Here is a 15000-nt window from a genome sequence, read left to right on the forward strand (position 1 = left end):
TGCAGTATTCATTGAGATAAATAAAAATCCTTTGGAGGATCAGGATTAAATTTGGGTTTGTCCTAAACAAGTGACTTTCCAGTCTTATGGGTCTAGAATACCCGCTAGCCATGGCTGGTGAAGGTGGGCTCTCAATAAGAGAGAATAGGACATAAAAGACACCACGATACAGAATGGGTGTGAGGTAAATGGATGAGGAGAAGATCTTGTACCACTCGCGGGATCTGGTTCCTGCATACTTAAAGGAAGTGGACCCCCTCTTCCCTAACCAGGTTATACCGCATAGGACTCCGTCCCAGCCCATAACAAACTCGGGTGGAAACAGGGAGCACAACTGGAAAGTGTTGTTATCGACACAATAATGCACGAGAGGCCAAATGCAATATTTTCCGTTAGACAGGTTTATGCGGCAATCGATGCACCTGGAAATGAGGCATTGGGTGTGAAATGCACATCTATTTCTTTTCTAAAGCGGGTCACCCGGCCCTCGCTTTGCAGCTACACTTCGAAGTGGCAAATTGACGTAAATATTGTAAAAAAGCTTTGCGTAAAATCAGCAAGTTTGATTCCATGCCCGGAATTGTTCCTTCACCGACTAATATTGGTAGTTCACTACTTGAATAGCCTGGTTAAAAAAAAAGAAAGAAAACAAAACAGTCAACGGTAAGGCGAGATTTAAAAGGGCATATTGCAAGGCAAAAAAAAAAAAAAAGGATTATTATTTGAAATCATCAAACATAAAATATTAAAATGTATTTTACTACTAACAATATAGGGGAATTGATAGCCAATGTTATGCTACAAACAATAAAGAGGTCATCATTGGTCTATTCTAATACCAAACATTTGACTTCCATTTTATAATTCTCTTACATTGTACGTTCAGGGTTAACTCAGACATTTTATCATAGCATCCGGTCACATGATCAGCCTGACACACACATTCTTTGTTGTTATCTTCCTTCCCCACTCGTATATTCTGTGTAGCGGTTTCTCCATTGTTGACATTTTCTTTACCAGCACATGTCATGGTGACCTTGTTGACCCCTGGATAACCTCCATAGACTTGACACTTGACCACGACATTATCACCACTAGTAACAGTTACAACACCGCCATTTGGTACAGGTTGGCCATTGTTGACAGTCATTACAGGCAGAGAAGATGGTGGTTCTATGGAAATAAGTGTTTGATCTAAATCAAGCAAAACATTAGATCCAATTCTCATTGTCATAATATTATGTGAAGGATTATTTAGGGCATCTAACTCGGCTGACGATAAATTCCTAGTTCGTCGTTGTTTATATTTGCATTACTATTTCTTGTCCCGGTGTGTTTGTTAATATTATGTGGCGACATGCCGCAGTGTGTTTTCATTGTCTCTGTGTGTGTATGTTATCATATTTATCCTTATTACTATCATTATTATTATTATTATTATCATCATCATCATCATCATCATCATCATCATCATCATCATCATCATCATCATCATCATCATCATCATCAACATCATCATTAATTTTAAGTAGAATTAGTACTATTTTTATCTACCGCTGCCCCTCCCTCCTATTTCACGAAACCATATTCCACAACACAAAATCACATACATAACATGTATATACCACACACTATACTCAGACACATAAACAGCATATCACCACAAAACAATTCTAATCAATAATAAACACACCGGAATAAGAGATAGGGACGCAAATATAAACAATGACAAGCTACGAACAGGTAGCATGAAGTGTAGAAAGCTTCTCAATGTGGAGCCTGGCAAGTCCATTTCTGGTTAAGAACTTTTGAATGTTTCTGTCAGTACGTCCACTTTCCCACCATCAAACCTACTTCTAAAAACCCTCAGCTTCATGACACCGTTGAGCATGAAGAATAATCATTTCCTGAACCTTTGTTTGGGAACAACGAAGATCGCCAATAACAACTCAACCTACACATTATGAAATGATTTTTGTTGTTGAACGATGTTAAGTGTTCATAGTTTACTAATATCAACTTTATATTATCATCTTTCATTTTCCCTACATTCCCTTTTCAATATGACTGGATTAAATGTGTTTTAGAGGGCAGATTTAATCTTGTACAATGTAACCCCAATTTAGAGTTTTAATTCTTTTTCAGTTTTAAACACATTGTTTCCAATAAGGTTCAACATTTATTTCAGGTATTGACATTAATAACAAAAACACAGAGTTTGAAGTAGAGAAAGAATAATTGTGGTTTGACGTTTTCATTTATTAAATTTTAAACTCAGATATAGAAAGTTGTGTAAGTTTCCCCGTTCTACAGTCCATAGTAAGCTACTACCCGTATACCGATTTGTTGTTTATCATCAATGCTCTTTAGGTAAGAAATAGGCTGGATCATGAAATCCACCACCGAAGCAAAAGTAATAATGGAATCCAACGAAACGTCTGTGTCTTTTGATGACAATCTTTTGATTGTACACAATAGATCTATGTCTAGGTATTTCAATTGTTCATTACACTCAGACGCGTCTGTATAATATAATCACAGAGGAAGCGAAGCTTGTTCAACGCGAAGAGCTATACAAAACTATATCTAAAAAAATAAATAAATCAATAACATATCCATTTGTCTACTTAATTCATAAAATTATTGCCTCTTATTCGTCTTATTGCCTCTTGATTGTAAAGTTCACATGAGAATTGGTTCATGTTATTGGTCGGTAACCAGGGACAGAAAACACAAAGAGAAAAGAACAGTTTAAAAAAGTCAAGTCAAATTTGGAAAGATTGAAATGCTTATAGACAAGTTTCGACAAATTATGAGATAAGTTACTACCTCACCTTTCACTGTAACACTCTTACTTTCCTCTGTATTCAGGTCATCAAAGATGACATTGGTTGCCTTACACGTAATGGTAAGAACTCCTCCTTTCTCTGGGACTACTTTGTACTTGTATCTGTAATTTCCTCCTTGGTTAGTTTGTTCTCCTGGTGTAATGACACTTTTGTCACTTGCTGTAACTGTCATTGTAGGTCTGGGATTTACATTGGCATTGGCCACGTCACAGTACATGTCGAATAAAGATGTAGATTCACATCTATTCATGGTGGCAGGTTCTTTGTTGTCATGCAGGCTCACAATTAATTGACTTGGACCATCTGTCAATTTGAAAGATTAGTTTTTAATGTAATTTAAAATGTTATAAGTATGCAGTAGGAGTTACACATAGACATCACCACATAAAAGGAAGTAATGGAAAAGACAATAATGCTATACAATTATCAATTCTGTGGGAGAACTGTTTGAGTGAATGTTGGGGAGTAAAATATTCAGGAAAAGGAAGCACCCTTACAAAAAAAAAGAAGGCTCTGGGTTTCAGCATATTGTTAGCATGTTATTTCGTACTTAAGAAAATATTCAACTCTACTGCTCACTCTGCTGCCAGCGGAAGATGCTTGTGTGATCTTAACAATTTCTTACCAGATACACCCTAAGCAGAGGCGTGGTTATATTGGTTGATTTGGTGCCTGGTACCGCATCCATCGTTTAAAAATAGATAACAGCATTTTCTTACAAAACAATACAATTGACAAATTCTAAATACCGCCTCTGACATATTTGAGTGAATCTTGGCTTTATTTTCTTTTCCTTTCTTTCGGATTTACAAAAATAGAATGTTTTAAGTCACTTTATTCTGATTCTCGCACCACCCTATTCTGTAAGCATGCCACGCCAATGACAACTAAGACATTTTTTTCTTGGTATATCTTTAATAAGTATTCATTATTATTATTTTTTTCGAAGCTAACCATCAACAGTAGGTTACATAAGTGCGTTGACCTAAACTTTTATCATGCTAAAAGCGTAAGTAAATTAAGTAAATGCATTCATTACACTTTGCGGTGATCACTCAATAGCGACAACCCAAGAAAGTGCTGACGCTAAACAATTTTACCAATCTATAGCAAATATCAACAAAATATATAATTTATCCCATCGGTGTCCATATTAAAATACATTTCCATTCTCATAACTTTCATGGACATTGTTGTACCCAAATAATACTTTTAACTTAACATTGCATTTGACAATCAAGTCAGTAGAAACAACTTGCTACTAATCATAAAGGAATTCAGAATCAATCAAAGAAAAGACAGTTAGAAACTAAACAGAGGCACCTATAAAGATTTGGGTAATTTAACTTTCCGTTTGTCTCCTTAGAAAACAAATCCGGTCAAAAAGCAATGCATACCTGGCAGTGGGGATTGAATCCGGGACTCGGAGAGTTGGGCACCAGGTGGAGAATGAACCAGATACTATGGGAGGTAGATTACAGAACGTAGACATATTGTCTCAGGTTCACTCCAAACTGGTGTCCACTCCAGTTAGTCTTGGATTTACTCTCTACTGGGTGTCCTCTTTCTTATCCACAGGTTCACTCCCCAGCAATGTCCACATCTCACAGTCCAAGGTATTCGCCCTCCACTTGTTTTCATTTCCCCTGGTACCAGGTTCGCTCCCCACTTGTGCCCACCTCAGATAGACCCGCATTCACTAACTCTCCAGTGGTTTCCACATGTCTGTCTCGGGTTCGCTCCCCAACGTTGTCCATCTTCTATAGTCTCAGGAGTACTCCCCACATATGACCACTTCCTCGAGTTCCGGGTTCAATCCCCACTGGTGTCCACCTCCCAGATAAACTAACGACTTGTGACCACCCCACGTAGTCTCGTAGTTACCCTCCACTGGGTGTCCTTTGCTCCAGCCTTGACTTTACTACTCAGTAATCCATATCTCACAGTCCAGTCTCCGGTTTATTCACCATCGGTATCTCATGTGTACATTTCCCATTTGTGTGAACCTCAGATAGTCTCATGTTTACTCTCCACAACCTATCTTCTTACTTAGCCTTGGGTCCACTCTCCATTGGTGTCTACCTTCGAGTTCAGTCCCCACCCCTACCCCATCAATTATGTTAACCTCTCTCCCTGGTTCATTCCCCATTGATTTCAACCTCCCTTTGTCTCGGGTTTATGTCAACCTCCCACAGTCAAAGGTTCATTCTCCACTGATATCAAACTCCCATTCTCCCGGGTTCAATCCTCACTGGTGTACACTTCCCACAGTCCCAGATTCGATCCCCATTTGTCTCTTTCTCCCATAATTTTGGGGTTTCTCCCTACTGGTATCCACCTGCCATAATCGCATGTTCATTCCCCTTGATTTCAACCTCCCATAATCCCCGATTCCCTCCCCAATTGTGTCCACTTCCCAGACTCTCGGGTTCACTCCCTACTGTTATCCACTTCCCATAGTCCAAATTTAATTCCCCACTAGTGCAAACCTCCAATAGTCTCTGATTTAATCTCCACTGATACCTACCTCCCGTAGTTTTGGGATCACCCCCACTGGTTCCACCTCCGACACTCTCTGGTTCAATCCTCACTAGTTTCCACCTCTCACAGTTCCGGGTTTATTCCTCACTTGTGTCCACCTCCCCTAGTCCCGGGTTCAACCCCCGCTGGTATCCAGCTCCTACAGTCCCAGGATCACCTCCCAATGGTGTCAACCTCCGGTAGTTTCGGGATCACTCTCAATTGGTGTCAACATGCCATATATCCGGGTTCAGCCCACATTGAGTCAACCTCCTATACTCCCATGTTCATAACTCACTGAAATCAACCTCCCTTAGTCCCGGGTTCACTCCCCAATTGTGTCCAATTCTAATTCTCCCCTTCAATCCCCACTGGTACCCACCTCCAATAGTCTTCGATTCACTCCCCACTGGTGCCCACCTCCCATAGTCGCTGGTTCACACCCCACTGGTTCTCACCACCAATAGTCTCTGGTTCACCCCCACAGGTGCCACCTCCCATAGACACTGATTCAATCCCCACTGGTGCCTACCTCCCATAGTCACTGGTTTACTCCCCACTGGAGAGGATTTCAGTTGATTTCTGTGGATTTCGGTAGATTTTGGTATTCAGCAGTGCCGCAATAATGACGACATGAATACGTGGAAATTGGAAATCCAGGCGGTTTTGAGCTCTAATACATTTATGTACTAACGTGAAATGATAGACACTGAAACTCTCCACTAAGGTATGATATGATATGTCGGCATTTTCCCTTCAACAGTTAAAGCTGCTTATTGATCTTAATACGATCCATTCTCTGAATGAGAAAAACAATTCTTCCATGGTTGTTTTTGGAAACTCAAATGTCATTGAAATATCTCTAGGGTGGTTACAATACTATATTTTCTTCATAAAAACCCGAAAACAAGTGAAAATTGACAAATCAAACTTACAGGCAAATTTTGGAGTAAATGTGACAGAATTTCCAGCTCCTAGATTAGAATATCCTCCACATGTGTAGCTTGGACTCTTGTCTTTAGATGGATGAACAAAGAGGTAACATGAATATTATTTTATATTATTGTTATACCCAGCATAAACATTTTATTTAAAAATTAAAGCGTGGATAGACGTCACTGTGCAATTATGCGACACATATAGGCAATAATTTTTGTAATATATCAAGTTTTGAGCAGACACCAGTATGAGATAAAGATCTGAACAAGTGCGTATGAAATATCGTAAGACAAAGCAAGGATGTAAAATACAAGAAAAAGAAGCATCCCAAAAAAAACTCATCTGCCTTGACTGGGGATCGAACCCAAGACCTCATGATTAGCAGGTCTAATCGGTGATATACCAGAGTTTCCTCCCTAATTTCTCAATTTTAGATTTTCAAAAATAAAAAAGAGCTACTCAAATTTCTCCAATTGTCCCAACTATCGGGAACCTCTGTGGTGTTATGGTAGCACCACTGACCAGTAATCGGGAGGTCTAAGGTTCGATCCCCATTTGAGGGATGTATTTTTTCCCTTGATTTGTCTGACAACGTTTCATACACATGTCTATTATTTCTATTTTGCGTATTAAACTACATATATTGGGTAAAATACTTTCACAAGTGAAGGCATTTCTATTGTTCACACCAAGTATGTCCTATGACTTAAATATACTTTAATATCCTTTCATTAAGCAGCACATATATGGAATCGATTTCCCATGTGTCCAACAGAGACGAACTGAATCGATTCATATCCAGGCATTAGTGCTAACAATTTTGTCAGATATTTTAGAAGTATAATTAACATATTAGCCCTTTCATATAGACTGTATTTCTAACGCTTTCAATTATCAATCTACGTCACAGTGCAACGGCTATCAGATAACCATGCATATATATTGTCTATAAACCTTATCCTTGTTGTATATTCTCCAGTGACAAGATATCATATAAGATCAAACCATTGATATACCAGAAAGGTTTTTCAGTAAATCATTACACAATTATTACATATGATGTAAATATAAAAAATGGAAAACTATAATACTTTTATATTTGTTGAATTGGGTATGTTTTGTATCCTACATCTCAAATACAAACACACACACACACACACACACACACACACACAATCAAACAACAACTAATCGAAATAACAAAAGAAAAAAAGCTAATACTTAAATAGTTAAAAGGAGAACTTTACTATTAAAAATCATAAAGTCATAATTCTACCATCCCTAAACACGAAACAAGTTTTCTGTCTCTCCATCAATCCTGATGCTGGATGTCTCCACAAAAGAACCCACATTGGTTAAGTACTTGATAATTTTGTCAGATATGGAGCTGGTTATTATACCGTGACTGTTGTATTGATATCAACTACGTGTAGTTATTTAAGAGTCCATTAATATCAATTGGGTAATGGTTTGTCTTCATTGATTTCATGAGAAACACAGGCGAATCAAAATATATTTTAAAGTTTACTATAATCTTAGAAATACCCGAATCACATCACTATGATTGCATTCTTGTCCAAAACGACGATTATGTTTGTGTTTATAATCAAGTGAAACATAGGAGAATTTTATACATTATGATGAGAAAGGGTTAAGGCATTAAATTCATTCGATTTGATAAAACACCAATATTTGTTATTAAAACATGTAAATGAAATATTCATACTGTATAGATATTGAATTACTTTGTCTCATACACCATATACTATATTGATTACTCACAATTAGGATTATAGATGACAGGCAGAGATAAGGTGTTTCCATTGTTGATTGCATTTCCAACAAGATTATTATCAGAATTCAGCCACTGTGGTACACCTGGAGGTTTTCCTGAATTCTTAAGATGACATTGACATGTCCTAGTTGTGTCCCCTTCTTTAATGTAATCTTGGGTTGACTCTCCATCATTAGGACAATTTATTAATTCTACTTCTGGTGACACTGGGGGATGAGATGTAAATTTTAGTCAATAGCATTGCATGATTTAAAAAAGAGAAAAATAACTCATTGACGGCGTGTTCAACAAATGCCTCCGAAAAGCAAAGTTAACCATGCAGACAAGTCGTGCAAATTATATAATCAACTCGGTTTTCATCTATTTTGCTATTAACCATCATCATCACCATTGCTTATTCCTTCTGGACGTGGCCTCCGCAATTGCCAACCGAAAAAAAGCATCTGTCCAGCGCCATCTTTCCACATTCAGTCACTGGCTTATTTATGCATTCTTATGACCATCTTCTTTTTGGTCTCCCTCTCCCTCAGACGTTCTAATTGTCCAATTGATATGAAGGTGAAATAGAAATAAATATTGACCACTTGTATACTTTTTGTCAAGTTTATTCTTTATCAATTAAATAATCGACTGTTTGGGCAACTTTATTTTATTATTCCATGAACCAAAATTAGATAAACTTCTGGAGAAGTATTTATAAACAATCCCGAAGCAAATCTACAATCTTATCGAGGTATCGTTATGGGTGATGGAAGGCTTATTTATAATTCATTGTCTTTACGTAGAATAAGAAAGAAATGAAACAAAAGATATGTGTATTATATATTCCACTTCAGGATGGATTTGAAGTAGAACGTGATGAAAAAGAAAAGTACAAAACATGCCACCCAAACAGTAACAACTTAAAAGTTATGTACATGGTATATACAAACAATGATCAGTTTTGACGAAAGCCATGATTTTTCATCGTCGAAATGCAAGAATCAACTTTCAAATATATCCAAAAATAATAATAAAAAAAGTAAAAATGCCAATGATGTAAAAAAATAAATTAAAATCTTGCGTCACTTGTATTTCACATGGGCCATAAAACTGCGTTTTCAATGAAACATAAAAGGCTGTATCAAGCTTTGGAGCGACCAGAAAAGAAAAGGACAATAATTTTAAGTCATTATTGAAATAACGAAGTGCTTATTCCACGGCGTAATCACTATTCGCAGTAGTAGAAGCGCTCTACCGTCTCTGAAAATTAATTAGTCTTTGTCCCCTCACTGATCACAACACTATTTTCTGTTCAAAATGCCGTGTTGCTTGAAGTTGAACGAGTGTGTTAGTTTGAGAAGGAAAGAAAAGGAGCGATGATTGAAACATTTTGTGTGAATGAGAATTGAGATTTTGAACGTTTCAACTTTTCCTTCAAGTCTAAAACTTGACAAGATTGTGTTTTGTTTTGATTTTGTTACCACAATCCAATCCATGAAAATTTCCCCGTCCCCACCTCTACGACTTGATCAATCGTTCATATTTTGAAATCTATTAGATTATCTGTCAGATTACTTCCGTCCCCGTTCATTGTATTATTTAAAGTAAAATATATTTTATAAAGTTCCAGGAATATCTCTCTCTCTCTCTCTCTGTCTCTCTCTCTCTCTCTCTCTCTGTCTCTCTCTCTCATACACACACACACACACACACACAAACACACACTCGCCGTTGCTAATTGCTCATATCTCCTGTAAATAATAGAATTTACTATCAATAAACTACCTCTACTAAGCTACAAGCACCACCATCATTACTACTACTACTACTACTACTACTACTACTACTACTACTACTACTACTACTACTACTACTACTACTACTACTCCTCCTCCTACTACTACTACTACTACTACTACTACTACTACTACTACTACTACTACTACTACTACTACCACAGCAACCTCCACATTGTTATCAAAAACTATAGCAACCACCACTGTTATGTTTTCGACGAAGACACCAGATCAATTTTGTGGAATCACTCACTCAATGTTGACATTAGAGAGTTGTGGTTTGCCCATCCTCTCCCATGTCTTAGCTGGGATGAAATTTCCACCTGTCTCAATATCTATTTCGAAAACAATGCCATGATTGGATACAGTCGTTGTGGAGGAAGACTTTCGAAGCTGGGTTGACGAAATGAATTCGGAAGTGTAGCCATACGCTACCACGACTAGTGTTTCCCAACATAAGCGGTGCCACATAAACGAAATTGACCCGTGACTTGCGACGAATTGTGTTGAAGTTAGGCGAACCCGACATTCTCTTTTTACGTCTACAGGCTCTCTCGATCTGTCCTGTTTTCTGTCAGAAACGATAGTCGGCTGTTTGAATTTGCAGATCTGTTTTGAGCAGGTTTAATTTTTATTGTCAAACTCCGTTGTCGGGCTCTGTCTGTCTTTCATTCGAACGTTTGATACGCTGTTTGTTTTGATTGCCTTGCTGAATTATCGGAGTCTGTTTTCTTTGAGGCTTAATTTTATGGATCTAAGGTCCAACAGTTAATGCAGTCTCGTTAGCCACTCTTGAAGTATCTTCTATCTCCATGGCGACCTTCATGGTTTTGTTAAATGAAAGCTCGTCCTCATTGTGCTTGAATAGCGCTTCAAGAACAGCTGTGTTGTTGACTGCGCACATAAAACAAGTACGCATGGCTTCATCCAGGGGATTTCAATAGATGGGAAATCGCATGTGACAGCGCTGTGGCGAATTCTAGCTGCCAATTCCTGAAAAGTTTCACCTGGTTTTCCCTGGAGGCCCTTCAAAAATTTATAACGTTCTCTGACAAAAATTGGTCGAGGGTGGTACTGCTCCTTCAATTCCTACAAGACTGAGTCCGGTTGTCGCCTTGGTGTTCTTTGACTCGCCATGTGCTAGTCAGTATTTTGTAAACAACCAGCGATTGGCTGACAAGGAAAACGTCTGCTTTCTTCTCATCAGGTACGGAGTGATCAGTTAAAAATGTATTAAAACGTTGCCAGTAGTCGCTCCACATCTCTGAGGCAGGGTCGAATGCGACAAAGTTCAACGAGTTGCTCTTGTTGTTGTTCCATCTGTTGTTGTAATAGGGTGATGAGCTCTTTATTTGACATGATGGCAGTTGTGCTAAAACGACTATATTATGTACATTAATGGTACGAAGGTGCGACGCGAGCGAAGGCTATTAAATTATTGATGAAATATAATTATAATTACTCACCCAAGCGTCCGACTGCTTGGTTGTATGAAGACGACGTACCGTTTTGTTTACTTCCGTGACGTAAAAGTTGACCTCAGTGACCACGAGCTGTGGCGTGAAGGCTTCTTACCACGTCATGGGCGGCTGTTCGGTTTTCTGGGCTGGTAGGTTTTCATCCGTGGTATGTTGATTTTCGAGTGACATAACGAAACGCCCAAATAGAGGGATGCGCAGGATAAAGGTGAAAAATCCTCGACGCCAATGTTGTGTTTTCGACGGGACACCAGATTAATATTGTGAAATCACTCGAATAGGAATCTTTAAGTGATTAAATGCGAGGGATCAATTTATTACTGAGTATAAGTTAGAGTATATACAAATATATCGCAACAACATTTCACGTAGAAGAACAGTATAATATATCTCAACTATGGAACGTTAGGAACAAAGAGTGCATCCTTCTCTAGGATATGCCACTCTGATATTTGTAAACAATGGGTTTAATGAATAAAAACTAATTAAGATGCAATTAAAGCCAATTAGCTAAAAACAAAGGGGAGCAAGTCTTTCCTAGCGTAAACCGATGTATAAGTCCATAACAACCACCACATTTACATCCTCCTCCTCCTCCTCCTCCTCGTCATCATTGCTACCACCGCCACTACTACAACCGCAACCATCACATCATCATATTACTACCATTACCACAGCTACCACATCGTTATCAAAAATACACCAACCGCCACCAACATTACATCATCATCATTATCATTATAGTCATCATCACTACAGCTATTACATCATAACCACCACCACTACAATCACAACCACACCGTCAACACCACCACCACTACACAAAAACAGACACATCGTCATCGTCAACGAAACGCAAAATAATCGTAATAGTAATAATTTTAGAAAATGAATTTTAAAAAATAATAATTAAAAACAAAATAATAATAATAATAATAATAATAATAATAATAATCATAATAATAATAATAATAATAATGATAATAATAATAACAATAATAATAATAATAATAATAATAATAATAATAATAATAATAATAATAATAATAATAATAATAATAATAATAATAATAATGTAGTTTATTTGTATTTTCTCACCAAACCTCTATACAATAAAGCTCTAGATACTAAGGCTACAACTGCAAATACAGAAGAACCCCACTTTGCAATACTACTGCAAATGCCAAACTGAAAGGAATGAATATCTACTCCTTCTACTGCGAATAACGAATACGGACGCTGTTTACTATTCGCAGTACTACGGCGAACAGAGATGACGTTGAAATAGACACGAATGGTATTATGGTAAGTCTTTGACTTGTCCTTTAGCAAAACGATTACGATAAAATTAACGTTTGAATGATCATACGCCCGGTAGTAAATATTTAACTGTTTAAGTTTTAGTACACAAGGACACAATAAAACTTGAGCATCTGTACTAGGCTTGGCGATTAAACCAAAGATAAAGTAAACCAGGAATATTTCTGTACCGTAAAGAGAACAAAATGTTTTGTTTTAATATTCTTGTCTAGTAGAAAAATAATGACGATGTTGATGATGATGATGATGATGATGATGATGATGATGATGATGATGATGATGATGATGATGATGATGATAATAATAATAATAATAATAGTAATATAATATCAAGTAATAGTAACATTATTAAAAGCAAATTTCCCTAGACTCAACGTCTGTCTGACATAACGTGTTTATTACCTTTTCGTCAATAACTATTGCTACTATTCACTACATACCCAGATTCAAGCCTGTAGGACCGACTGTCTTTGTCATTAAGTCATCCCATCCTAGATCTGTCAAATCCATGTATGCTTTAAATCTAAATTCATAGTTCCCAGCACCATTAAGCTGATTGATTGGTAGATCCAATTCACATTCGTAGTTGTAGTAAACAGTACGGGGTGGGGCATGACCTTCATCCGTCTTTTTCTTGGAGTTTATATAACCCGATGTCACTGATGTCCATGTCTGTAAAAGAGGAAGTTGTCATATTCTAGTAAACAAACAGTTATTGAAGATTTCTTTGTATTGTTTCAGCACTGTGATTGAATATAACATTATTTATATAAACAATATATATCATAACAAACATTTTGAGACATCATTAAGTGTTGGTAACTTTTCTGGCTAGTCCTTACACAGCCGTCGCCGTGAGCTAAGAAAATTAAATGGCTAGCTCAAAACCAACATAGAGGCCCAAAACTGAAATACAAAGACAGGAAACGCCGAGAGCAATAAAAACAGAATTTTAAAAAAATTGCAGATGATGCGTAACAAGATCGGTTGACATCTTCTCGCTCTTAAATCTGACAGGGCTTTTATGGAACTTGATATATTCAGTTAGGTGATTACGTCTCATTCAATTCTCGTTAACAGACTATTAACATTGACGGCAACTCAACCATCGATACCCGAATCACATGGTAACCTACTTGACATTGTATAGTGATGAAGCTCCGTGATTTATTATCTCGATATTATTAGTTAAGTCTCAGGCGATACTATTTAAATTTGAACGAGATACTTTTTAGTTACGAGATGTAGAGCACGCTTAATTTAAGAGTCCTTTTTGAAAGTTTGTATCAGGTGGTTGGAGGTACGGGAAGATTTGGGAAAAAACTACTCAAAAATGATAGAACCAAACCAGTTTTATTATAAAAATGTCATTGAGCTCGTAAACCAATGAGGTAGAAGTACACGATCATTTCATAGATGTAATGATAAAAATTAAATTTGTGATATTTTACGTTAGGTTCTGGTATGTCAATTCGGACATTGTGCCAATTCGTACATTGTGGGTTTTTTTTTTCTCCAATTCAGATATGGGTTTTTGTAATTAAGTCATGGCTTTTGCCTTATTTGAAGGAAGAGCCAATACCAATGGCTGTTTTTAGTGCGCAGATGATCCTGTCAGATGTTTCACAACGGATGTCGTAATCAGGTGTCAAAGGGGTGCCACAATAGGGAATGAGATTAGCGGAAGAGTAGCGTCCCTTGATTGGACGTCACCCATAGTCTGTGACGTCACCGGGAGAAAAGTTATTAGAGAGAGAACGTCATGTTGGTTGTGCGCATGCGTCTCTCGACCTCGCCTTTAAAATCTTGCCTGCATGCCTTTGGCGTTGTATGGATCTCTTGACAACATGTGTGATCAAACGTTTCAAAATGGTATTAGGTCGCTGTAAACCAGGTACCAGAACGTGATTTTTATGTTAAAGTTACTGTAAATGTCAGAAGTTAGTTTATGTCGAGTAAAGATAATAATGATAATAATAATAATAATAATAATAATAAAATAATAATAATAATAATAATAATAATAATAATAATAATAATCATGATAATGATAATAATAATGACAAAAAAAATAATAATAACAATAATAATAATAATGATAATAATAATAATAATAATAATAATAATAATAATAATAATAATAATAATGATAATAATAATATATAATAATAATAATAATAATAATAATAATAATAATAATAATAATAATAATATAATAATAATAATAATAAATAATAAAATAATAATAATAATAATAATAATAATAATAATAATAATAATAATAATAATAATAATAATAATAATAATAATAATAATAATAA

The 15000-nt window shown here is 36.5% G+C and overlaps 1 protein-coding gene across 4 annotated transcripts in view; it reads right to left on the bottom strand.

Annotated features, from left to right (window-relative positions):
* LOC144960032 (uncharacterized) overlaps positions 1 to 15000 on the bottom strand; it is a 70660-nt gene that overhangs the window by 6210 nt on the left and 49450 nt on the right. For 3 of the 4 annotated variants that reach the window (XM_078892980.1, XM_078892977.1, XM_078892978.1), the window contains exons 5-9: positions 13120 to 13351; positions 8091 to 8309; positions 6305 to 6385; positions 2835 to 3152; positions 874 to 1173 (exon numbers count right to left, since the gene is read on the bottom strand). In XM_078892980.1, coding sequence (XP_078749106.1) covers positions 874 to 1173; positions 2835 to 3152; positions 6305 to 6385; positions 8091 to 8309; positions 13120 to 13351 — 1150 coding nt within the window. The remainder of the gene's footprint in view (positions 1 to 873; positions 1174 to 2834; positions 3153 to 6304; positions 6386 to 8090; positions 8310 to 13119; positions 13352 to 15000) is intronic. The other variant, XM_078892979.1, reaches the window with a different exon arrangement.

This window comes from Berghia stephanieae, chromosome 14 (assembly GCF_034508935.2).
Source record: "Berghia stephanieae isolate SIO BIC M18660-M18661 chromosome 14, UCSD_Bste_1.3, whole genome shotgun sequence".
NCBI lineage: Eukaryota > Metazoa > Mollusca > Gastropoda > Nudibranchia > Aeolidiidae > Berghia > Berghia stephanieae.